Genomic DNA, 27,366 nt, shown 5'->3' on the forward strand with positions numbered 1-27,366 from the left:
CGGTGCGGTGTACTTATTGCTTCACCTGAAAACAGTTGCTCTCGGAAAATCTGACCTACTGATCGACCCAGCATCTCCGCAATAAACAGACCATAATCTGTGGATGAAGTGAACTCTAATCAGGCCACATGCAGATTAAACAAACCGCGAGGAATAAAAAACTAGATTAAAATGTTCGTGCCCAATACCGGAAGATTATCAGGACATTTTACCTCTTTAAATCCTAATTTATGTAGGAGTCAAGCTAAAGTTTAGACGTTTTTAGCGATTATGTGGCATGGTAGATTTTCGGCCGTTCAGAGAAGGATTCAGAGATCAGGTATTTGTGCCGGCAGCTGGAGAAATATTGTTTCCCTGTTAATACATTCCAACAGGCTTTCTATTTATGTAACACTGAAAGGGTGTTTTTTAAAATGCAGGCAGCAGGTTAACATCAGCTGTCCAGTGTCACCACGTATGTTCACACTTAATCACTTCCATTACAGTAATTAAGATAATTTAAATAACATTAATAACATTAATCGTCATGTGTGGTTTGCTTTAAACAAAAAGAGTTACCAGAATTACACTTTACGTTTTGGCAGCAGGGGTATCTTTTTCTTGGGCAAAAAAGAGGAATCATTAATAGTGATGGTGAAGCGTCTCGTTACTGAAGTATGTATATTCAAACAAATTATTTTGAATAATCAAATGTCAGTCATCACAGAACCATTAACGTTGGAAGAGATCTTTATGGTCATCGAGTCTAACCGTTAACGTGACGTGTCTTTGCCTCTACGCGTGTGTGCAGTGCCGGTATGCGTTTAGGAAATTGTAAGTCATAAAAAAAGGGATCCAACCAAACTCACGACTCTTTGAAAAGTACAGTATTTGGATTTGTTCACCACTTACCACCTGTGAGGCCAGGCGATGTGTAAAGGTCTTTGCTGATAGTCCCAGCCACTCAAGATATTAGAGAGGTTAAAAGTCAGATGTCGCGTATCTTCTTCTTCTTCTTGACGTGGATTTGTACTTTCTGACGCTTCAGACTCACTCGAGCTTGCTGGTGCTGTTATTGGGGATGGCAGCCCCTCGTGCTGGGTGGTACAAAGTCCAGGCTGGGCTTCACAAAGTCCAGACTTGCAATGCACGTTGCTGCTTTTCATTATAGCGCTGCTCTTCTGCTGGCCAGGCAGAGCCTCCAGTTGACAAGCATCTCCATTTCTTCTAACACCAACTACCTTCTCTAAATCGGCAAGCTTATGTTCTGGCATGAATCTGTTAGGAAAAAGAAGAAAAAAAAAATCTATGCTGCATTTCTGCTAGATTTCAGTTTCACCTTGTAACTGTTAATTAATTAATAGCAAGTGAGAAGACAAAATGTGGTTGATATTTTACATCCAACCCAACAACTCTGCCAGCCTTCAGTAAGTGATGCAACTTGCATATATTTTAGTGAATATGGTACCTGCAAAATAAAATAAAAGCTTCACTGGCTGAGAGGCCAAAGGTTTCCACTGAACCACCTCACTGCTAACACGATGGCATGTGCATCAACAGCAAGAACAAAACTATTTGCCTGCTAAAATAAAATAAAGCAAACACATTTGGGAAGCAAAAAGGCAATTCTGCCACAAAAGTGTTCACATTTTTTCCCAGGACTACAGCTAAGATTGGCAGCAAATGCTCAATGCAGCAGTGAGTCTAGTCTGTGTTTAACAACATGGGTCAAATGTCTACCACGATGGGGTGGGTATTCTTACTCAAGTATTCTTGCCCGATTTCTACAATGACCAACTGAAAAAAAAATAAAATCACATATTAAGGGGAAAAAAAAATCCCCAAACATACCTAGAAGAAAAGGAGTGAATTGTGTATGCATTCATAAGATAAAAGCAATCACTCCCATGTTTTTTTCACAGGTGTGAGTAATGACCACTAAGACGGGAAAAGTGAGGCAGAGCTGCTCATGACCTTCCTGAGGTACCACAGACAGTATCAGGCAGCGCAGGCTGTAACATCTGAGGTCCATGCTGCAGAAAATCCTTCCCAACAGCATGATGCATTTGAGACCAATTAACTCATTTCTGTAATATATGAAATGTAATATTGTATGCAGATCTAATTCTAATACTTGATTTAAAGTAGTGATGAATTATGGTCCTCGCTCAGGAAACACTCGAGTGAAGCTCCTTCATTCAAACATGGCTCTTCCAAATTAACCCAGAGAGGACTACCTGCCCAGCCACCTTGGGATCCTCACTTGAAATGCCTGTCTGTACCCCAAGTTAATTTACTCACACAGAATCACAGAATGTTGGGGGTTGGAAAGGACCTCTAGAGATCTTCTAGTCCAACCCCCTGCCAGAGCAGGGTCACCCAGGGCAGCCACACAGGAACGCATCCAGGTGGGTTTGAAAGTCTCTAGAGCAGGAGACTCCACACCCTCTCTGGGCAGCCAGGGCCAGGGCTCCGGCACCCGCACAGCCAAGAAGTTTCTCCTCATGTTGAGGTGGAACTTCCTACGTTCTAACTTAAACCCGTTATTCCTTGTTCTAGTGCTGGGCACCACCGTAAAGAGTCTGGCACCTTTCTCTTGACTCCCAACCCTCAGATATTTATGGACATTAATAAGGTCCCCTCTCAGCCGTCTCCTTTCAAGGCTAAACAGCCCCAGTTCTCAGTTTCTCTTCATGGGAGAGATGTTTAGTCCCTTGATCACCCTCGTAGCTCTCCGCTGGACTCTCTCCAGTAGGTCCCTGTCTCTCTTGAATTGGGGAGCCTAAAACTGGACACATTATTCCAGGTGTGGTCTCCCCAGGGCAGAGCAGAGGGGCAGGAGAACCTCCCTAGCCCTGCTGGACACACTTTTCTTAATGCCCCCCAGGATCCCACAAGGGCATGTTGCTGTCCCAGGGACAACTCACTGCCCACGAGGACTCCAAGGACTTTCTCCACGGGGCTTCCTTCTGGTAGGACGTCCACTAATCTGTCCTGGTGCCTGGTGTTATTCCTCCCCAGATACAGGACTCTACACTTACTGAGCTTCATGAGGTTCCCCTTTGCCCAGCTCTCCAGCCTGTCCAGATCTTGTTGGATGGCAGCACAGCCTTCCTGGGTGTCAGCCACCCCTCCCGGCTTCATATCATCAGCAAACTTGCTGAGGGTGCACTCTGTCTCCTCATCCAGGTCATTGATGAAGATATTGAACAAAATTGGACCCAGCACTGATCCCTGGGGAACACCACTGGCCACAGACCTCCAACTTGACTCTGTGCCGCCGATCACAACCCTCTGAACTCTGCTGCTGAGCCATGTTATTTACGTACACACCTTTCAGTGTGACTGTGGTTCTCCCAGATAATCACAGACATTTACACTTTCCGCTTCCTTTTAATTTCTGAATGTTGACGCGCTTTAGCTTGTTTATTGAACTGTTTACTAAAGCCAACACTTGCTCTACTTTATCAATCTCCTCCACAGTTCTTCAGTTTTACTCCATCACAGCTCATTTCTGGGCTGTGAGCAAACCGCTCCCATCCCTCTTTGTCAAAAACAAATATTCCTGAACACCAGAATCATCCACTTCAGGCCGCAACGGAGCACCTTTAAATGCAAACAGACCCTTTTTCATCAAAATCACCACCAAAATAAGAACACGCACGTGCCATGTGAGCTTTACCACGGTTGTACTCTTGACTAATTGCTTTGAGGATTTTTCTTCAAACCCCTAAATCTCCTTTCCTAAGTCACTACGCTCCAGAACGGCTCCATGTAATGTGGATTCTTTGAGTTGGCTTGCCATCTCTTGGCGTGTTATTTTCATGTTTATCTACACTAAGCTGCATTTTCAAGCCAACGACCGAATCGCCCATGAGATCTACCTTTTCCCACAGCTCGCCGGCACTCATTGGAGCCGCCCTGTAGACACAACCAGAAAAAAAGTTCTATCATGTTTAACAGCCTCATCCAAACCCGTTACCTCTGCGACAAACAAGACAGGTTCCTAAACGAGTTAAACCGTTCCCATCTCAGCGACTTAGTCACCCTTGGATTCTCAGAGCCTAAGAGCATAAATTCCATCCATATATGCTCTTAAACAGTTAAATTGGCATTTTGACAGTCTAAGCTGAATTACAGTCCTAAAAGTGACTGGTGGTGGCTCCTCTGCAGTACAGGCACATCCTTGTGAGAACACTTCTATACATTTACACATGGGAAAAGCCGAAGGAGAAATAGAGACTTGCCCTAAACCACCAAGCAGTGACTGAACTGAGAGGACTGATTTGCCAAACCAAATCTAACCAATAGATTTTGAAAAAACTGTTGCCGTTAAGAAGAACCGCTCGACGCCTGAGAGGTCGGACTACCTAGGCAGGCTGCAACCCCCCTGCTTGTCTTTAATCTCCCGGTCAATCACCCACTCAACACACCATTTCTGTTTCTGAAGAGGTTTTCTTAGTTTCTAGCCCTTATAAATCAGATCCACTGCTGCAGAATTTCTGGTAATATTAGGTGAAACTTCACCGATCTCTCTCTGGAATAAACTATTTAATATCCTTTATTTAAGACATGTGTGTGCAATCAATTCCGTGGTATTTACTTGTATTACACACACAGTATTTATCATCTTGACAATTTTTAGAAGTTTTAGAACGCCATTTCACTTAACAGTCGAGAGAAAAAGAAAAAAGAGAGAAGATTTATTTGATGGTTAACTTTGGAACAAGTTATCTGCATTAACTTCCATTGTTTTGGCATAAAGTAGTTCTGTATATTTTACTAACAACAGTGGAGACATGATAAAGGACATAGGCAAAGAGCCATAAACAGCTCTTGCTGCAACCCACGGTGTTCGTGTAAAAGCATTAGTTTTTTGGACTTCGATTGGAAGACATCCCCGCGTTCAGCCACTTGGATTCCACTAAATATAACCACGTATAAAACCTAGTACCTGAATATAACAATTTTAACCGCGGAAAGGCCATTGTAAATCATGTGCAGTATAAACTTGTCCACATGATTGGAATGATATAGTGGATATTGTAGTCCCTAACCACGAGCTAATGTTCTTTATGACACTTAAATAAATGACCTGAAAATAAACTAATAACAACATGAAATCTTCTAAACCTGGTCGTGTGCATTTCCCAAAAGCGTGCTGGAGAAAGACAATGTCTAGTTAGCACATTTTTTGTGTTTACATTTTCTCCAGAACATTTTTACTCTAGCTATTCTATTTTTCCCTCTTCCAGACTCATGTTAATTCTTCTTTCTTGTCACCGTCCAGACAGAGTCATCTCTCCAGACAGTAACTGCCCAGATCTCTGTCATTTATAACCACCAAGAGCTGGCAGAACTTCTACATCACCACCCAGAAGTCTATAACCTTGAAAAAAATATAAAAAACAACGGCTCCAGTGTTTTATTTGGAGGCAGTGTCTACTCCCACAAAGATCAGCAGAGTTTTCCTTTGATCTTCGTCTAAATTTGACAAGATACAACCTCAGAGAGGCTGGTTATGGACTAGCAGAGATGGGGAAGGAGCAGACAGAGGCTTAAAAAAATAAGATATAAGGAAGAAATTTTTTTACAATGAGGGTGGTGAGACACTGGCACGGGTTGCCCAAAGAGGTGGTAGAAGCCCCATCCCTGGAAATATTCAAGGTCTGGCTTGATGGGGTTCTGAGCAACCTGATCCAGCGGGAGATGTCCCTGCCCATGGCACGGGTTTGGACTAGGTGACCTTTAAGGGTCTCTTCTACCCCAAAACTTTCTATGGTTTAGTGGTCATGGTAGTGTTGAGTAGATGGTTGGACTAGATGATCTTAGAGGTCTTTTCCAACCTTAATGATTCTGTGATCCTACGATTCTAAAAAACCCCAACAAGCTAGAGCACTACCACAGTAGATAGGCAGGACTTAGTTATCAAGAAGGATGAACCTTCTTCCTCAACTGCAGTTACATCACACTCTGGTCACTTACGAAAAATGCCACAGCATTCAATTTTTCATACAGGAGAAGGATTTTATTGTTAGTATTAACTTGCGGTAGTGAAATCTTGTGCACATGAAACTTTCCAGAAAAAAATTATCACCAAAGCATGTAAATATTAACACTTTCAACAGATTCCACAAGGTACTGTCGCTTACATTTAAAAAAGAAAAAGAAATTGTTTTACTTTTATGAATAACTCATCTATAATTAAACACTGAAACTTCAGAACAGTGAGAGACTTAGAGATCTAATTTTAAGAACCAAAACTTGTTTTCAAAAGTTTCAAAACTGTTTTTTCTCTTATTTTTTTCAGATTTTTGAGGATTTCTGATACATTCAACAGTCAATTTTAAAACTCTATGAAGACTTTTAAAAAGAGTAAGCCTTGAAAACTTTCCCTTTTTTGCATACTAGGCATAGATGTTTAGTTAAAAAGATGGGTTAAAAATTAAACTAAGCTCATATGTAATAAAAATTCCATATGCTAAAAGTTAGTTTCAATCTAAATATTTGTCATTTTGAATAATAGATTTTTTTGAACTCCCCAACTGATATATTATATATTTTCTTTTCGTCTATGGCATGAAAACCTGCTCTGAGGAAACTTTCCTTGGAGCAGACACGTGTGTTTTCCCCAGCTCTTTCGAAACATGTTGCCACGTTACACCGTATGTGTTTATTCACAGCACTTTATTTGCCCTAATGAAAAATTACTTATGAGAATCGGTTTCTTTTTTGCGGCACCAAGAGTCACTTTCTGCACTGTTTTATCAAAAAGGAAAAGAAAAAAAAAAGGGCCATGATGTCACTGTCGATGAACAGAAACCACATTAGAAACACTAACCGGGTGCTGGTTTAGGTTAGATCAAATTATACAGGCGAGTTCTGTGTATATACTGGTTTGAATAGCTGTTCTAGACGAGCAAAGAGAGTTTGTAAGAATGGACTTAAAGCTAAAAAATATAAAAAAACTGAATTCATAAAAACTGGCCCTTCTGCAACTATGGTTGTATTTGGAAGCAAAGGTAAAGATCTCTCTGAAAGTGCACTGCATTTTTTTGGTTGTTATTATATTGCCGTTATGAAGTTTAAAAATAATAAAAGGAGATAGTAATAATCAAGATACATTAGAAACCTTCTCCAGGCCTTGCAGCCGGAGCAAAGAGATTTTAGAGCTGCCGCGTTCCCTTCGACACCGGCACGGCACCACTTCCAATTTCACCAACCCGCTGTCTTGAGAATTTCCTTTGTCTTTCTTTAAAAACAATCACAAATGTCTCTTTGCTAACCGTTTTTGTAGCATTTATGTGACCTATAATGGTGCAGAGGTTTGGGAGATTCTAATACCTGGAGTCCATCTGGCTTATAACGGCCGCGAGGGATTTCTGTCATTTGCAGTAAGTAGGAAATTCCACTTTGGCATTTTCTTTCTTTCTGCTTCCTTGAATTTATCCTGTTCCCACGCAGAATTTGTTCCCTCAATTACTACAAATACATGCAAAACTACGCAACCACGCACACATATTCCTGGCCCAAGCACTGTCCAAATACCGAAGCTACATATAGTTTTTAATACATATATTAAAACTAATACCGAAGCAACAAATATCCGTATCAGAAATGGATATTTCTGAGCTTTTGAAAAAGTCAGAATTCTGTCCACTTTGCCCTAAGGAAATAAAAAAAAAACAACAACAACAAAAAAAGGCAATGAAAGCAGCTAATAGCAAATAGCAAACCAGCTAATAGCAAATAGCAACTACATTACTACATACCTAATAGCAAATATAAAAAAACAGCTAATAGCAAATAGCAACTACATTACGACATACTTGGTTTTCATATTTATATATAAATTTATACATTTATATCTTTTTATATTTAACGCTATGGACCATCTGACAGCAGTTAACCTGATGTATTTCTATTTATCTACTTCCCAAAAGACTGCAACAAATGACAAAACTGGGAGGCTAGTCTCAGTTTTGTGATATTTTTCTAGATTTTTTTTTTCTCCTCTGCAACTACTGTCACGTTTTGCTCTACAGCAAAAGAGCGTTGCTGAGCGTGGTCGGGCGTCCCAAACCCGTGCTATAGTTCAGACCTAAAAGCTCAGAAGAAGACTCCTGATATTTAGGGAATTTGATATTAGGGTTTATTGAAGTTGTCACATACGTTCGGGGATCTAATTTCACTTTCTGATCTTCAGCAATGGTTGTAATTCTTCATTCAGGAGAGGGAAGAGATTACTTGTCAGCAGTAATCTCTAACACAGATAATGCCATATAAATATTAGGAGCTTATAAACATGGACAAGGATTAGGAGCAAAGAGACAGAACAGAAAGAAAACTGAACAGAGCCAAGATTAAGCACTGGGAAGGGCATGATAAAAGAAACAAGGTCTGAGGCTGAGCTTGTCTTCCCACACTAGAATATCTGCTTTCCTGGGTAGAATAAGTTAGGTTTACACCAATTTGCCTGCTTGCAAGATGTAAGATATAGGGGTACAGAAATATTATCTGAGATGTGACTATTTCCTGCTGCCGTTCTCTCATTTTTTTCTCTTCTACAACCCAGGAGAAATACCAAATGGACTAGGTATCACTGAGGTTCGAAGGTGTCTGGTCTGACCTGCTCAAAGTCCATCCAGCTGAACCAGTCTGTTGCTCAGAGCTTTGCCCACTCAAGTTTTAACTATCATCGAGGCCAAAGATGAAGATGGCTTCCTATAAGACAAAATATTTCTGGCTTAGCAACAAATTAGCTGAATGCAGGAGCCCTTCCCACTCCAGTAGCATGCCAGATCAGCAGGCAGGATCCAGAGATGCTCCTGGAGAAGAGGCTGCATCCAGATCAATCACTGGCAGTTGGCCTTGGCTCAAGCAGTAACTTGGTCCACTTGGGTAGGGAATGAAGATGAGACAGGCAGGAGAGGAGGGATGTCAACAGTAAAAAGAGACAGGATAATCCCCAGAGTCCTCAAATTGTAACTTCCACCTATTTTTCCGAATCATTTTTGAGCAAAATTTCTCAGTATCTAGTATCCATATTTGATGCTGCCAAAAAAAATCTCATTTTTCTTAGCATTTACACTTTTCTCTCCCCTCTAGTTTCACTGATTCACTCACACCTCTATTAGCTTATCCTCCAAGGTGTCGTATCCCTACCTCAACATAACACTAAGATTACTGCTCAAGACGCGCTGTGAAGTCTACATCCTAGATGACCAGAATTTTAACTAAGATGTTCTTCGATTCTTCGTTTCCCAAAATACACAGAAAGGTACTACCTTCCAAATACAAGCCTGCAGTGAAACTATGCAAAACGGGAGCGAAAGCAGGTGGAAATGACTCCAAACTAAATACACCCCTGAAAGTCTAAGCTTTCCTGGTTTTCAGTCTTCTGTGCTCTTGTTGGATACCGTTTCAGCCTCAAAACATGTCTAATCTAATCCACTACTCATGAGATTATTCCATTTTCTTACACAATCTCTCCTGACAAATAATTTAGCTTAAGTGCTTTAGGTCAGTTAAAAAAAAACCTAAAAAAATCAAATGGTGATTACTCTGCATTTTAGTATCAGAAGTGAGGCTCTGGATCCACTGAAGTCTAAGTTCTCTTTGACTTCAAGTGAGACTGAGTTTGACTCTAAATATATTATTTCTAGATTCACATCTTCAGTTCCCTAAAAACTTTTAACACTAAATGCAACGATCTGAGCAGCTAAGAACACCATTCTCCATAAATGAAAAGGTGGTAATTTCAAAACTCTTCATAAAGATGGTAATGAACTACAATACATATTTTATAATGCAGGTGGAAATAATTTAAGCATTATTTTGCACAAGATACGAAAACATGAATTAATTGATAGTCTGGGAAAAAAAAAAAGTAATTTTCTCTATAATTAAACATTATGACTGTGTAGATCTGCTGCACCGACACTGCAAGGTAACAGATACACTTTTGGAGCCCGGAGAGTCCCCTTGATAACAACTGCCAGAAATTTCGAAAACGTTGACTTAAGTTCTGCTTCTGCAGAAGTTCAAAAGAATGAATTACACTATGGGGAAAAAAGTTAGGCTTCTGAGAATTGCAAGATTTTTAAGGTTCTTTAGGATCCTAAAGGATTGGTCATGTTTATTAGTGCTTACTTAAACCGAAATAAAGCCAAAACAGCTCAGCTCTCAAATGCTTATTTAGAAAATGCAAATTTCACATATAGCTCCAAACAGTACAATATCTCTCTTTTCGCTAAACAGAATTGGATGCTTGAAAACTCATATCACACCTTAAATCATCCTTTCCTTTCCTTTCCTTTCCTTTCCTTTCCTTTCCTTTCCTTTCCTTTCCTTTCCTTTCCTTTCCTTTCCTTTCCTTTCCTTTCCTTTCCTTTCCTTTCCTTTCCTTTCCTTTCCTTTCCTTTCCTTTCCTTTCCTTTCCTTTCCTTTCCTTTCCTTTCCTTTCCTTTCCTTTCCTTTCCTTTCCTTTCCTTTCCTTTCCTTTCCTTTCCTTTTTTTCCTTTTCCTTTCCTTTCCCTTTCCTTTCCCTTTTTTCCTTTTCCTTTCCTTTCCATTAAAACTAATACCAGGATCCTGTAACATATAATTTACCATTTTGCAGAAATACTTCTAATCAGGATATATATAGGATGGACCCCTTTAACCAGGCTGTTTTGTAACATACGCAATGTAGAAGGGAGTGCTATCATAACACTTCAATAGTTAAGTGACTTTATGAGAAAAATACTTCCAAATGTTTCCTAAAACCTTCCAAACCGCACCAAAGAACATTATCGTAATATTATGTTTCCCTATGGCCTCCAATATTTAAGCTTGCTATTCTCGAAATGATACTTGGATGAAAAATGTACGTTTATGTAACGTATATACTGTTCCTAGAAGAAACTCTGCCTTTAAACCTACTCTGTATAGACGTCAGATACTTTACATTTTCAATAGCCTTTCTGTATTAATTGAACAACTAGTACAGCTGCACGTGAATCGTGTGCGACTTAAAACCAAGCGTGATCTTATTCATAGCAAACACTGAAAACAATAACTGTCCTAACCGATTACATATCAAGTTACCCTTAATAGATATCCATATTTCTTGCACAGTATACATAATCCATATAAAGCGTACACCGTATATCAATACCATATTCCAGCGAATCTACCATCAAAGAGTTCGTTTATAGTAGGTTTTCATTTGACTCGGGGTTGTAATGTTCTGTGCAAGCATAAGCTAACCATTTCAGGGACTTTGCCAGCAAGCTGCTTTTTGGCAGATTATTGGCAGTACATATTGGCAACAAACTAGTGCAGCTAAGCCCTTCTTATAACTTACAGGTAAATAATGATTTTCATAAATTTATGTAAAACGTTCCACTTGCTCACATCTGGTTTCGATAATTCACTCGACGTTGCAAACGCAAGCTTGTGTGCGCTTCTCAGGAAAATACAGATTTCACCTTAATTATTTAGCACTTTCTCAGGTACCCCAAGAAATAAATAAGTGATGAAGCTGACTTTCACTTGAAGGTTTAACCAAAGACAACTTGATCTGAACAAAAAATAATAATTTTAGGCACACAAGAATCTCAAAAATGCTTTGTCACCAATACAACATGCACAGGATGTTTTAGAGCTATTTCAGCCCCAGGACTTTGAAAATAAGATGGTCCAGTCAACTTCCTCCAGCCCTGAAGACCATGGGGAAATGCAGAGACTTTGATCTCCATCTGAAAACATCTTACTCTACTAGACTTATTTGCATTTCATTTTTTCACTACACCTGAAGGTTAAGCATTTCTATCTCAGCTAAGCAGTGTGGTTTAAATGAAACTTGAGTTTTAATTCCAATTTTCGTAGTAGATCAGCACCTTATTGTCCAAACACCACAAGTCTCTATCCAGCTCTAGAGCTAGAGCGGCACTAGCACAAGTTTTTTGTCACAAAGCTCTAAAAAAATTACTACCAGCAGAAGTGTCATTATGGGGGGCGGGGGGAACAACCAAACCAAAACCAAACACTCAAAACTCTTGGACCTCCTCTTTCTAGTATAAACCAGGATGTTAAGATCACTGGCCATCTGCCTTTCAGTGTCCAGGCACCAGAAGACTCCTCAGGAAATTTGCACCCAACTTTTGCACCAGAAAAATGGGAAAACAGTATCAATACAAACAGTGCTGTTACTCTGTAGATGTGGAGTTGCCAGCTTGGTGACACATCTGCAGGCCAGACCTAAGGACGGTGCCTACTGTGTAAGAAGATTCAGGTTTGTGAACAGCTTGGGCTACCACCTGCTCTGCATCGGGGCACAGTCATAGAATCACAAAACAATTCAGGTTGGAAAAGACCCTTGGGATCACTGAGTCCGACCATTAACCCTACACTACAAGTTCACCCCTAAACCATATCACCCAACACCACATCTAAGCGACACTTGAACACATCCAGGGATGGCAACTCAATCACCTCCCTAGGCAGTCTATTCCAGTGTCTGACCACTCTTCTGTGAAGAATTTCTTCCTAATGTCCAATGTGCCCTGTTTCACCTTGCAGCCATTCCCCCTGGTTCTGTCCCTAATTACCTGTGAGAAGAGACCAGCACCAACCTCTCTGCAATGTCCTTTCAAGTAATTGTAGAGCATGATGAGATCTCCCCTCAGCTTGAACATTACTGTAGTAAAGATATTAAAAATAAATAAACAAAATTAGAAAACTTAGAGACACAAAGAGCTTGACTCTTGAGGTCAACGCCTTGCTTCTCCAATTTTTTCACAGAGAGAGTAGCCAAATGTTGCAATAGGCTGCCCAGGGAGGGGGTTGAGTCCCCATCCCTGAAGGCGTTTCAAGGTCATCTGGATGTAGTGTTGGGGGAGATGGTTTAGGGGTGAGCTGTGCAGAGTAGGGTTCATGTTTGCACTCGATGATCCCAGGGGTCCTTTCCAACCTGAATGATTCTATGATTCAACTCTGGACATTGTTGCTACAGATACACTCCACATGACCATGAAGAGTAGTACCTTTCGGTACTTTGAGGTTTCTACCAAAACAGGTCAAAAAGGTGAAAGAAAGGTCAGCGTATGGGAATTTAAAGACAAATGACAAAATTAAAGCCCTGATGACATCAAAAAGTTTCTTCAGCTCCTCCCTCCCTCCACCGCACTGGTTCCCCAACCAGCCACGCTCTATCTGGTGACAACTACCACCAGCTGTCCCCACGCCCCTCACGTCCTTCGCATGTTCAGCTTGTTGAACACGTAACCATAATTAAAGAAGACCTGTACTTCAAAAGGTTTTACACAGCCAATGTCCAATGTCTATTCTGCTTGTGGATACACCTCAAAGTTCTATTAAATAATTGCTTTAAATGGGGCCTGTAATGAATAGAGAACAATCATTAATATTTTATTTGTGCCCAATTCTGCCTAGAGTTTGCTAGCTGGTTTTGAACATTTATTCATTTATAGAGACAGCAGTCTAGGGTTTTGTAAAGCCTAGCAACATGGTTAAAACACAGTCAATTCTTGTTGAGATCTATTGGATATGCCGGTAAAACTCACTGTTGCTACAGTGGACTTGCTTTTAATTTGATCTGTTTCAAGGATTCTGTATCCTTCCAGCACATTACAAACCTAAGGGCATATATTTGTATTGTTTAAAGGCAGGAAATTCTGTGAGCTGAAATGAGAACATATCCCTTTTGCCTTTGTGGACTTTTGTTACTTTCTCTTCCTTTTGGGGTTTTGGAAACAAAAGCAGTGAAAGCTGAAAGTTTGAACAAAAGCAAATTACTTTCAAGGAAAAAAAAAGAAAAAACAGTATAAGCATACTTTTGTAACTTTATTCATACACTTTGTATATATGTAAATTGGACTTATCCTGGCATCAGAAAACACTATTTGCAGCAGGACCTTAGACTGTAACAAGATCACACTGTTTTTGTCATAAAAGTCTGTGGACTTTGCTATTTTACTTTATTATTATTCCTTTACTACATTGTATTAACTTGTACCCCACTGACTTCATGACAGGGCCGATTTGTTTCACGCCAACCACAGAACTAGCGCAATCACTTTTTTTTTTTTTGTAAGAACAACTACAGATCTTTGTAGGATTTTCACTTTAACTCTGTCCAAAGAGTGCAGCATCATCATGCTCTACAATTACTTGAAAGGACATTGTAGAGAGGTTGGTGCTGGTCTCTTCTCACAGGTAATTAGGGACAGAACCTCGGGGAATGGTTGCAAGTTTCAACAGGGCAAGTTTAGGCTGGACGTTAGGAAGAAATTCTTCATGGAAAGAGGGGTCAGACACTGGAACAGACTGCCTAGGGAGGTGGTTGAGTTGCCATCCCGGGATGTGTTTAAGTGTCGCTTAGATGTGGTGTTGGGTGATATGGTTTAGGGGTGAACTTGTAGGGTTAATGGTTGGACTTGATGATCCCAAGGGTCTTTTCCAACTTTAATTGTTCTATGATTCTATCTGTCCTTTAATTGATGCAAAACGTGGGTCTGAATTCTGGGACACAAAAACGAGAACTGGTGAGAGATGAAGAGGGACGTGTATTCTGCTAAAATTAAGAGTCGGGCAGATACTGCCTTTTGCAGAACTACAGCAACAAACTTTCTTGCAGCAGTTCTGTACTAATTAGCAGAAGGACTGGAGGCAGAGAGGCTGCATTAGCACAGAGACCTGATCTCAGCAGGATGCATTAATCCTGCTCCAAGTACTGCACAAACACATCCGCGCGGCTTTTGGTGCTCAGACTACCTTGGCATCTTTATTGCACGCAATGAATCACACCGTACTGCTCTGTAAGAATAGGGTTCCAGGTTGCGGCCATGGTTATGGCTCTCTGGAATACTCTCGCCCAGAGATCTAGCTAAGTCTGCAGCAGGACTTGCTGGAGGATAGCTCATGTGTGGCAACCTCAACCTCAGCCATTTCAGCCAGAGCCCAAACCCTCACCCAGCACTCACCCTGCGGCGTTCCTCGCATGTGGCGTACAACAAGCTGGCTGCTCCTACCTAATCAGCTGAATCGCTAAATATAAGTTATAGCGGGACGCGGAGCTTCAGAGAGACACTCGACACCCAAGACACCGCTTGGCCACTGGATCCCTCCCAGCTAGTGTTTCTTCACACTCGCTAATCCTCCTTCCTGGACAGCAGCGGTTCCGGCACGGGTGAACTGCAGGACTTGGGTTGATTTGTTTCCATCTGGCACAGCGCTTCGCGCCTGGCTCCTCCGCTCTTGGGAGGCTATGACAACTGAATCAGGGATCACAATGAGACACCATCAATCATCATAAAAAAGGCAGCTCAGCTGTTTCCACGCAGCCAAAGCCTTTGGTGGAGAAGAATCTTAATACGAGATTCGAAAGAGCATGAAGCAGCAGCTTTACTTTAAGTGTTTGCAGTAATGACTTCCAAAGAAACGCTCCTGACCATCAACCCCAGGGAATAAAGAGCTGAAAGGTATCCATCTGTGGATTATCTGTCTTGTAGATCTCTACATAAAAGCAAAAGGGATCCACAACTACCAGCTGTAATACTTCTACAGTCTTTCCTGCAGAGGTGGGCAAGGAAGATCTCACCCAGACATCACCTTCCTGATGGAAAAAGCAGGGATCCAAAACCTAGCACCTGTGACAACCACAACGATCCCAGCTACTCTCAGGGTCACGTAACCATCCATTCTCTCTTATTCAGAGTACGTTAATTTAACTGTTTTGCCCAGGTGGTCTATGAACAACTTACATATTTTTAAAATACAAATGTTTACACCGTTTATTCACCATACATTTGCACAACTGACCATTAGCTTACAAGTCCTGCTTAGCTTATTCACGGTTCCTCTGAAAATGGAGTTAAAGACTCCCAGGAAAAAAAAAAAATACAACTGAGTTCACGAACTACGCAAAAAATTGGCTGTGACACCATTTATTAAAAGTTATGATAAACTAGAAGGCCCAACTAAAAGGAGCAGATGCACTGTTTGCTAAGCTGGAGCTGCAGACAGAATTTTTTGTGCCAAGATCAAAAGAACAAGGTGTTCATATAAAAGGCATTTTATTTTGATCCTATTATTCTATATGAGCTCAAGAAGAGATCAAAAGAAAAAGTACCCAGGTTTCACTATTAACACTTAACATAGCTCCAGTCAGAAAATCCTTTCCAGATTGCTGGTGCAATTTAAAGCCCGGCACATTTTTGTTGTTCTGTTGGGTAATATACCTGAAGGCACGGTTTTGATCCCTTGACCACCTTTTCCAATGTGGAAAATACAAATATATATATATAAAAAAATTCACTAATTTTCATTTTTATGATCGCAACCCCCAGACACCCTAGCTTTAGGGACTATGGTGGCGTTGTATCCGCTACCCCAGTGAGATAAGTTGCCCCGAAGCAGCGACAATATTTTACTGACTGGGTACAACAGCTGGGAAATTCAACAACGTCGGAGTCAGGTACTGAAGTGTGGGTCAAGCCCGGTTCCAGCTTCAGCTCATCATGTAAACAAACCTAATGGACCTTTAAAATATGAAAAGGTTCCTCCTGATAGCTGGCAAGAGGAAAAGTGCTTTAATATGTTGTACTGCTTGTTATGACATTATCCCAGAGTACTACTATTAATTAACAGTTCTATTGCCTCGCTCAGAACCCAGTGACGCCACAGAAAGAAAAAATAATAATGCAGTGTATTTCTTACAAAGCCAAAGTATGCCAACAAATTTTAATATTCATGCTTTCCTTGAATGTAAGCCTCTCACTGATGATTCAGTAACTGAGGGCAAAAATTTTGGAGTTTCACTTCCAGTGAATTTCTTTGACGTACTGCAAAAAGCTGCTAATAAATAGCGTACCAGACCACTTTTGGTAAAATTAGCAATCTAGCATACTTAAAAAAGAAAAAAAAAAAAAGAAAAAAAGGAGTACATATGTCCTTCTTGCCTGTCTTGCCTTCCGCTCCCCATTTGCTATTAAAACATTTATGTTACAAAGTCATCCCAAAGTTGACTGCAAATGCCAAAACGTGGGCACCGATCCCATGCGAGCTGGCTCAGCGATGGCCCATCACCCTGAACACATTCCTTTTCCCCAAGTCAGTTCCAGCAGGGATTTTTGGGGGCGTTGTTTTGGGGTGGAGGGTGTTTTCTGTATTTATCTCTAACAACATTAGGTTGTACATAGGTGAGGAGACGGCAAGCGGCGACTCTGGGAACTTCCACAGTCAACCCTGAATAGATGCAGGCGAGCTGCAGCCTAGAGTGAACATTACGATTATGGGTTAAACGAGACAAAATGTCTCGTGCACAGTCAGAACATGTTCATATTACACACAGCAGCCAGCTGGCTATAAATCCAAGACGTAAGCTGGAATGCTTTAGAGTTTAAATGGATGAATACAGATATAAATGGAAGAATGGTGGTTTGTCGCCATATGAATGGCTTTTAACAGAAAAGAATGAATTGTTTTTATGAGATTTCCGAAAGAGTAACTTTGTTGAGATGAAAAAAAAGAATATATATGATGGTTGGGACATTTACATGCTCTATTTTGTTTTGAGACATAGAAGTCTGATTCAGTGTGTCTGAACAACTATAACATGGCTTTACATACAGGTGTTTCCACTGAAGAGGGACACAAGTTCTTTAATAATACCTCTGCAGCTGATCACCCATCAACAGGATGACTCAATTTATTTCATACAATCACAGAACCATTTAGGTAACAAAAGACCTTTATGATCATCAAGTCCAACCATTAACCCAGCACTGCTAGGTCCACCACTAAACCACTGAGCATCACATCTACAAGTCTTCTAAAAAACCTCCAGGGATGGATGACTCTACCACCTCCTTGAGCAGCTTGTTCCAGTGCTTGATGACCCTTTCAGTGAAGAAATTTTTCCTAATATTCAACTTAAAACTCCACTGGCACGGTGAGAAGCCACGAACCATTTCTCTTGCCATATTTCCAGCTCTGAGTAACGTACACTTTAGTCTTCTCTACTCTCTCTATCAGAGTCACCGAACCTAGGGGCAACCATCCTACCTGGGCACAAAGACCACTCTCAGGCTGCTAAACCAACACCTTCCCGGCAGGCACCAAGGACGAGAGAAGCATTTTTGAGACTTTCTTCTCTTTTTATCAAATAATGATGACTAAAAGAACCTTCTGGAATGTAGACCCAAGAAACGTCCTAAACAGTTTTTATAAACAGATGAACCTGAAGGACTTTCTTGAAGTCTAATTATCCCACTTGGACATTTTGGGATCTTACCAAGATAAACACCTGCTCTTTCTCCACTCCACCTAAAGGCACACATAACTCCCTCCTGAAGCCAAAAAACAGAGCTTAGGTTCTTACCAACTCCAGTATGAGCTAAACTTCGCATTCATAAACTATGTTTATATGCATTAGTAAGTTATATATATTACATGTAAGTATATACATAATATATATATAAATATTTAATTTTTACAAAACTTTGTTGATGTTTAAAAGTGGCTGGAAGCTCATGGTTTTGATGTACTCATTGTTGACAGAATCAGGTGGAAACTGTAGGAAGACTGATAACGCATTTGCTCCCCAAAACCTTTCTGCTGAGTCTCTGAACTGACTATGAACGGGAACCAAGAGGGAATAGAACAAAGATTTGCTGTTCTTTACAGTCACGCAACGAAAGTGTAGGTTAAGTACAGGAAGTATTTGCAGATTTCAGATATTTCGTGGACCTTTGTTGCTTTTCCTTGCATTCAGATCTAATCTCAGCCCCAGTACAGAGCTGGACTTTCATGTTCTGCATGTCCTTCACTAACAGAAAACCCAACCCACTGTGACACTTAAGCTAAAGCAAACTCTTATCTTCAGCTTTTTGTAGGGTTTTTTCATGCTGAGGCATTAAGGAAAAAATGTTTCGCCAAGAAGAGAAGGCTTAAAATTACACTGCTGAACAAATCAATAAAAATATTACGTATACTCATAGTAGAACATGCCTACAGACTGGAAAGATTTTTAGAAGTTTGGATAGACAACCTGATGGTCCACATCACGTATGCCACAATCAGGTGATCTTTAAGCCTCATGTCTATAAAAAACACTGAGAGTTTCTTCTTCTAAAAATACACATGTACCTCCAACCGACTCAAGTTACCGTTAATAACAACTAGAATATTTTCAGAAGGTCCTTCATATAGAATAGTAGTATTCTTACTACAATTTTCAACAAGCAATAAATTATGTTTGGTTCTTCAACTTCAATCAAGCATCAATTTTGGATTATTTGTCTGAAGTCAGAATTCTTAAAATAAATCATTTTTCGGAAAAAAATAAAAATACAAATACCAAAAAAAACCATCCTCTCCACAATGTGAGTATAATCAGCTCTTCTAATATAACCAGCTCTGATTTGGAAGTAAGGTACATGGTCATACATATACGGAGGGCTTACACAGTCACTTCAAGAGGTGTTCTACCAGCACCCACATGAACAAGCACAAACACCTCAACAATGTTTTAATTTCATTATTCTGCTGTATCACCTCTGGTGCAGAGCACTTTCCCATCACAGTGGCTGAAAGGAGGTTTGGGCACGTTACAAGTTAAGGGCTCATAGCAGAACAGACAACTCAAACATCTAATTTGTCCATCAGCAGTATTTGGTATTGAAAATAATTCTAAGTAAGAACAGGAAAATATCTGGCAGTCACATATGCAGAAGGGTTATGTGCCAAAACAGAGTCAGGGAAATTTCCAGCTCTCACAAGAGCTTTCAGCTCCTTCTTGATGGATCATCTGTACCTTTGGGTGCTTTCTGGAAGCATGTTCTTCCATTTCCTTTATTGCTCTTTGTGAAGAAAACAGGAGGTGAAACTCTCACCAGAAAGTAAGAAAAACATTAACCTATAAGTAACTCGGATTTTGATAAAGAGTGAGATCATTGGACATCTTAGCTTCTGCATGTGAATTAGAGGAGAATAATGGGACTGAGCATAAAGTCATGGACTATGTTCATCAATCTATGCCTTTTATATATATATATTGTTAACAGCAAACCAGTTTTCAGAGTCTCTTAAGAGGCAATCACCTTTAAATTAATCAAAGTGCTGTTTTGTTGTTGTTTTTTTTAAATGAGGGATGTGCCAGTTTCGTTTTTTTGTTGTTCTTTTTTTTTTTTTTTTTTTAATGGGTGACGTGCTCCTTTGGGCCTTCAGAAAACTGCTGGGGGCAGACACCACTGCAGCCAAAGGCTTTGGGACTCGAGTCTCAGAGCCCGTCTCTCCTGCAGGAGGACGGTGCTGGCAAGGTGTGCCAGCAGCCACGGCTCTGCTCACCAGTCACCAGCCAGCGACACGCGTGGCTCCCTAGCTGATGTCCCTGAAGAAACAGATGTGCACCACTGGCAAATAGACCTAGCTAAAGGGCAAGAAGCCTCAGGGACAATGGGTGCTCTTGTGGCTCGAGATGAGGGCAGGTGACAACTAACAGGACCCATGGATGAACAAGAGACTTGGTATTAATGCGATCTACCTCAGTAGAACCGGGTGGTTGATGTTGTTGAGCAGGGTCATACGAGACTTTCAAAACCCACCTGGACGTGTTCCTGTGTGACCTCCTCTGGGTGATCCTGCTCTGGCAGGGGGTTTGGACTAGATGATCTTTTGAGGTCCCTTCCAACCCTGAACATTCTGTGATTCCATGAGCTGATAGAATCATAGAACAATTCAGGTTGGAAAAGACCCTTGGGATCACTGAGTCCAACCACTGACCCTACACTACAAGTTCACTCCTAAACCATATCACCCAACACCACATCTAAGCGACACTTAAACACATCCCGGGATGGCGACTCAACCTCCTCCCTAGGCAGTCTATTCCAGGGTCTGACCACTCTTTCTGTGAAGAGTTTCTTCCTAATGTACAGCCTAAACTTGCCCTGTTGCAACTTGCAACCATTCCCCCTGGTTCTGTCCCTAATTACCTGTGAGAAGAGACCAGCACCAACCTCTCTACAATGTCCTTTCAAGTAATTGTAGAGCATGATGAGATCCCCCCTCAGCCTCCTCTTTGTCAAACTGAACAGTCCCAGCTCCCTCAATCACTCCTCATAAGGTCTGTTGTCCAAGCCCTTCACCAGCTTTGTTGCCCTCCTCTGCACTCGCTCCAGCACCTCGGTATCTCTCTTATACTGAGGTGACCAAAACTGAACACAATACTCAAGGTGCGGCCTCACCAGTGTTGAGTACAGAGGGACAATCACCTCCCTTCTTCTGCTGGTCACAAAATTCATCCAGCCAGTGTTTCACCCAGCAGAGTACGCACCCATCCAAGCCGTGGGCTTAGCCATAAGGATGTCATGAGGGACGGTGTCAAAAGCCTTACTGAAGTCCAGGTGAACTACATCAACAGCCTTTCACCACCATGCCCTTAGTTTTCAATCATTCCTCCTTTCCCTGATTGTTATTTCTACCAAAGCTACCTCCACGAGATACAAAGAGCAAATTCTTCATGAACAACTGTGTTATTTTTTTCCCCTGTATGCCTCTCCTTAAAATATTCCTTAACTTACTTGTTCAGTGCTTAGTATCGACTCCTTAAAAAATACGTATCTCATAACGGTAACACAGTGATAAATATCAAAGGTGAAAATTGGCAATTATTTTTGCACTCAGAGCGCAAACATCTTCAAAGAGCATACAGAGAAAAGGTCTGTATTTGTCTACAGATGTATTTCCTTAACACTTTTTGATCAATTTATTTCAGCAAGAATGACCAACTTAAATTTTTCAGTGTCTTCAAGGACCTTATTTCATGAATTTGTATAAAAGGCAGAAAAGTGTATATAAATGTTTAGAAAGCGGTCAGGAATGCGTGCAAGAATTTATGTGGAAATAGTGCAATTACATTCAAAATACCAAACACTCAAATTACTTCTGACATTTGGTCTGAGTCGCTTTTGAATTTGCACCTATGAACAATAAAAAAAAAAATACACTGTTTCTGAAGGAGACTGATGATTTCCTTTGCAATATTTTACCACGGAGCAGTTATTCTCACTTTCTACCAGATCTGACAGCCATTCAAATGCTCTGCTTTTGCTGCACACTAAACTAGAAATATGATCACTACCTGGAAACTCCTCTCAAAAATATTTCCTCCTGTCAATTCTCAGTAACTGCCTTCAATAACAAGCGTGACTATTGAACTTTTAAAGTATCAATGTTCAGTCACTTTCCAGAGTTTACATATTGCAGCTGTGGGGAATAAAGACGCTGAAAGACTGCGATCTCTCCCCATAGCGAAGATGCTTATCGTAACCTTTTGTGATATTTAATTGGCACGGCTTTCTCTTTCATTTCCAAATGGATGATTCACAGACTCGGTCTTCCAGGAACCAACCACTTTAGCTATTCTCTGCACTTCCTTCAACTCTTCCTCAACCGCAGCCAGCCCTCTGGCTTGACCCCACCTTTAATAAATGTGCGACTGGAGAGTCTCAGCTAAAACGCACATTAAAGCCTTCTGAGAAGAGAATGACTAACCCTAAAACCTGGAGTTACGGCTGCCAGCTTTCCAGACCATCCAGCAGACACCATGGCTTGTTGGCAGGCTGGAGTGAAGAAGAGTTACTGCTGAAGAACGGGAAACTCATCAGATTTCTTCACTTTCTTACTCAACAATAACACAATGACACTTTATTCTGAGTCACACACAGGATATTAATCACTGATTAATGCAAATCTAGAGGGGTATAGTCCACACTGGGTGCTATTCATTATAAATGAATGTTACTTTTAAGCTACACCTTGCAAGAAGCTAGATCAGCAACCCGACAGTTCACTAAAAAAATGAGAAACAACTCATCGTCTCGCTGCTCCACTGACTTCTCTTCCTTGTCTTCTGCAACACTCTCCAATCATCTCCCAGCTTTGACATATGGACACAAGTCATCTCGTTGGTGCTGAGGCCAGGTTGACTGCTTGCATTCATTTAAGCCATCTGCATACATCTAATTACCTTCTTGAAAATCACCTCACTGCATTGCTGGATGCACATCCCTACAAGCAGCCTTGAATATAGACGATGTTAAGCTAAACTCTTCCTCGGGTATGATCCTATGAAAGAAAGCATGCACCTTACGAAGCATTTAATACTGTAAGAACTTGTTACTTGTATTAAACAAATCCCAGGTACACATTTGAATTCCGTGAGCCTACGAAGCTCTGAAAAACTGACCAGTACATCCATGAGTCTAAGCAATGAGTCTACTCTGAACATCCAACCAGATGAGCAGCAGTCCTTTGTTTTTTTACACAGGCATCAGATGGTCACAGGCAATGAACATTAAAAAAAAAAAGGTATGGTGGGAGAAAAAAAACCACACAGTTTTTATATTTGAAGTGGAAAAAGGAGGGCAAAGAAAATGCCCACCTCCAGCAGAAATTAGGAAAGAGTTTCATATCATCTCAGATGCTGACTGAGGGTCCCATCAGGACACAGAGGGAAGCAAGAGATGACTAAGATGGCTATTTCAAAAGGTCTGCAGCTCTCCTATGCTAAATTTATACTCAGATGCTTAGAGGGAAAAGTGCAAAAAACAGCTTCCTGAGCTAACATCATAAGGGGAAAAAAAAGGCAATGAACAAATAGAAACCTACCGTCTGGGAGGCAACATGAACATAGAATTTTATGAATCACCCACATGAATGAAAAAGACTGAAATTTCACCCAATATTAAAAGGGTAGGATCCTCAAAACAGAGAGAAAACCACCATGGAATATTTTCTTGAAATTACTGTATCTCATTCTTTCAGCAGCACCTGCCCTCAAAACTACAGTAGGACTCTATGAGCTTAAAAGGTCTTCTCCAACTTAAACGATGCTATGATTTACCCACCCAACCTGTGACATTGGAGCCCTTCAAGAATGCACAATGGTCAGGGTTTAGTAGATCACATAAGGTTCAAAAGAGGCCCTTTATCAAGCAATTATCTGACTGAGATTTACCCTCTCAAATGATACCTGAGTCATGTGTGTCACTCGTTGCTTCCAGAAGAGACCACTACATTACAAACCATCTTGGTATAAAAAAAACCAAGCCACAATAACTACTAAAAACCTGCAATACAACCAGTCTGCAGCCAACTGGCCCTCCCAGCAGCATTAAATACCACAGTCAGACCACTTCCGTACTCCTGCTCCCTCCGGCAACAACTCGCTTTCCATCATCCACAACTCCCCGTCTCTCAGACTCAGTTGACCGGTCTTGGCTAACAGAAGCCACCATTCCCAACAATCTCAATCTTTTCCTTTAGAAAGAACAGAATTGATAAAAGCAAAAGCTCACACTTTTTAAAATATGTGTGCATGTACCAACCATGTATGTGTATGTATATATAAATACATATCTGGGAGATTTTCTGAGCAGGAAACCATGGAATAATTTCTAGTAGCTACAAGAAACTTCCAAACTTAACGTGCAAAACTTGCCTAAGTGTTTTTTAAGAAATATTTTTAATAATTTATCTTTTTTTGAAAAAAAAAAAAAAAGCCACCTAGCTACCTCACTGATTTGAGCAGATTTTCACAGAGATATGGTAAAACACCGTGATCGTAGCTACATTAAATCAGTTGCAGAGGAAAACATTCCCCACCTCTTTCCTGCAGTTATTCAGAAAATAACAGGGCAGTGATTCCTAAGATTCTTAACTCCATTCTGTCAAAAACTGCACAAGTAATTCCTGGAGGTCGTTTCAGAACCACCATTAAGGACCTGTTGCCTAATGGCGAAGGGAGATGCAGGAATCCTCCTGGTCCCAACCCTCCTACTCACCAGCTACTGCTGTTTGCAGCAGGTGGTAAAATAAATCAGTGGTACCTGATCTACTTCCGCGGCCTCCTGATTTTACTGTAGCATAACCAGTGGCAACAATCAAAAATACTTTTAACAGAGCAAAGCATTAAAAAAAAAATCAGGTCTTTACTAAAAGATTTCGTTCCTAGGAATAGTGTTTACAAAGGAAGGGTAGTAGAAAATGCTATTTTTAAAATTCTGGGAATGCAGTCCTTAACACAAAATAGTTCCAGAATGGTTTGCTATTTGCTATCCGTTACAATTCAGAACTCGAAAATTTAGTACGTTTACTCCAAGTTTTATAGTATACTAAACGGTTTCATTACTTTTTACAGGAAATCATACAGAATTATTTGTAGACTCAGTAAGCCAATGGTCTTGCATTGCTGAAGTTCCCTAGTTATCCCGAAATAATAAAAATCCATCAAGACAGCGGCAAGAAAAGCGAGTGGACAGTTCTCGACAGCATCACAATAATAAACCAGCAAAACCGTGATACTTCACGGGAACGTTCAAAGTCTAAATTGAATGGCAGCGCGATTGCAGCGGTTTCCAGTTATGTTAATTAGTCTGAGTTCATGGTTCATTGACGCTGCAATTATGCTGCACAGAAATGCTGCAAGCATGCTATCTCAACCTCCTGCAGCCTGCCGAGCACGCTGCCCTTCCTCTTCTTCTGGCAAAAAAAAAAAAAAGAGATGCCACGTAGGAGTCACGTTTGTACTCGCACCACACGGTTTAAAGGCGTTTCGATGCTTTCTTCTTTTTCAAATCTAATAGGAAAAACAGCTGCCCGAGTTCACTGACCACTCCTTAAAGCACATTTTACTTTGCCAATCTGCATGCTAAGCACACAAATTCTAAGCCTTATTAGCCCCCATTTCAACCGTGGGGTAAGTAGAGGAAGTGAACAGTTTGGCGCAAAGGTACGTACCTCTTCAGTGGAATGAGAATCTAAACATCTCCCACCTTCTTTTGATCATAGAATAGTTTTGGCTGCAAGAGACCTTCAAGATCGAGTCCAACCTTTTCCCACCACTAAACCATGTCCTTCAACGTGACATCCACTCATCTCTTAAACACCTCCAGGGACGGCAATGCAACCTCCTCCCTGGGCAGCCTGTTCCAATGGCTGACAACCCTCTCAGTAAAGAAATTCTTCCTGATATCCAACCTGAACCTCCCCTGGTGCAACTTAAGGCCATTTCCCCTCACCCTATTACCACTAAGGAGAACACACCAATCTCTGCCTCTCTACAACCTCCTTTCAAGTAGTTGTAGAGAGCGAATGACACCTCCTGATTGACCACTGTGGACAGGACCACTCGAAATGCAAAACTTTCTGCTGTGAAAGATGTTTGAAGTGAGGTTTGTTTCCAGTGCTTCCCTTCACCCAGGGCTCCAGCCTAAATAGCAGCAGAAAGGAGGTTCTGCCAGGTTGTCAGGAACTCGATTTCTCAGATTTTCAGAAGATGACAATTATGTCCAGCTAAATCAAACAGTGATTTTGTGATATGAGAAAGCGACCAAACCATCAACCATAAATTAATATCTGATGACCAAACTTTTGTTTTAACTGAAAGAATTTTCTATCTACAGGCTTGTGGTGGAAAAACTTTGTGATTATTCTATTTGTATTTACTTTAGTAATTAACTATTATTAAGTGTTCATGTTATTCCTGATAATTAAAATACATTAAATACAACTACAGACATCCACATATGATGAACATAGTAGTTAAACTCATATCTTTATATCAACTCTGAAATTAAGATTTTTTTTTCAATAAACTATAATTTTGCTAGTTTCATTCAAAACTGAATGCAATACTTAATTCAGCACCATCGGCATGTTGCCATCCTTTTTCTCCAAGAATTTTTTGGGAAGTGAAAAAAGACTTTGTTGCCTTTTCCTCGGCAATAACAGGTGAAGAAAATCTTCACGATATCAAAGGAACGAATGGATAAACCAGGCAGGATACTTCAACTTCTATTCACCAGTCCCTTTTATTTACACGCAACAAGGGTTTCAGTGAGGCATTCTGAAAAATAAAGGCAGGCAAAAAGGCATTATACTCTCAAATAACTGAGAAAGACACACAATGAGTTGAATATGTTGGACTGCAACGAGAAGGAAATACTTTAATATGGTGGCAGTTCTTTCTCCAAATGGGTAAGGTGTACTTGCCCTTCAAGAAGTTTTCAAAGTTTTCCAGTTTTTACTGGATTGAGGAGGCAGGGACAGGGAAAGATGTTTTTTCTAGCAAGTGGCCAGTTTGTTGTGGTGGGTTTTTTTTTTAAGAATGGCTCTACTTTTAAAACCAGTCTATTCAGAAAACTCATTTTCCATCGCTTTTATTCTCAAAGAGACATTTTGTGGATGCAGGTATCTCCATAGAAGCTTGGTCAATGCATACCTCGGAAGAATTAAGTAGCCTCACAGCCTAATTTCAGGTTCACAATTGACTTAAGTGCTTAGAAGTTCAAGTCTCATTAAAAACTAATGGTGCTTAAG

At 40.7% G+C, this 27,366-nt stretch overlaps 1 protein-coding gene across 1 annotated transcript in view; it reads right to left on the reverse strand.

The window, feature by feature from the left end:
* GTDC1 (glycosyltransferase-like domain containing 1) overlaps positions 1–27,366 on the reverse strand; it is a gene marked incomplete at its 5' end in the record, with an annotated part of 103,636 nt that overhangs the window by 27,112 nt on the left and 49,158 nt on the right. Inside the window, one exon of the mRNA XM_009868979.1 lies at positions 892–1,257. Within this exon, the coding sequence (XP_009867281.1) occupies positions 892–1,257 (366 nt within the window). The remainder of the gene's footprint in view (positions 1–891; positions 1,258–27,366) is intronic.

The sequence above is a fragment of the Apaloderma vittatum genome, unplaced genomic scaffold (genome assembly GCF_000703405.1).
Source record: "Apaloderma vittatum isolate BGI_N311 unplaced genomic scaffold, ASM70340v1 scaffold10030, whole genome shotgun sequence".
Taxonomy (NCBI): domain Eukaryota; kingdom Metazoa; phylum Chordata; class Aves; order Trogoniformes; family Trogonidae; genus Apaloderma; species Apaloderma vittatum.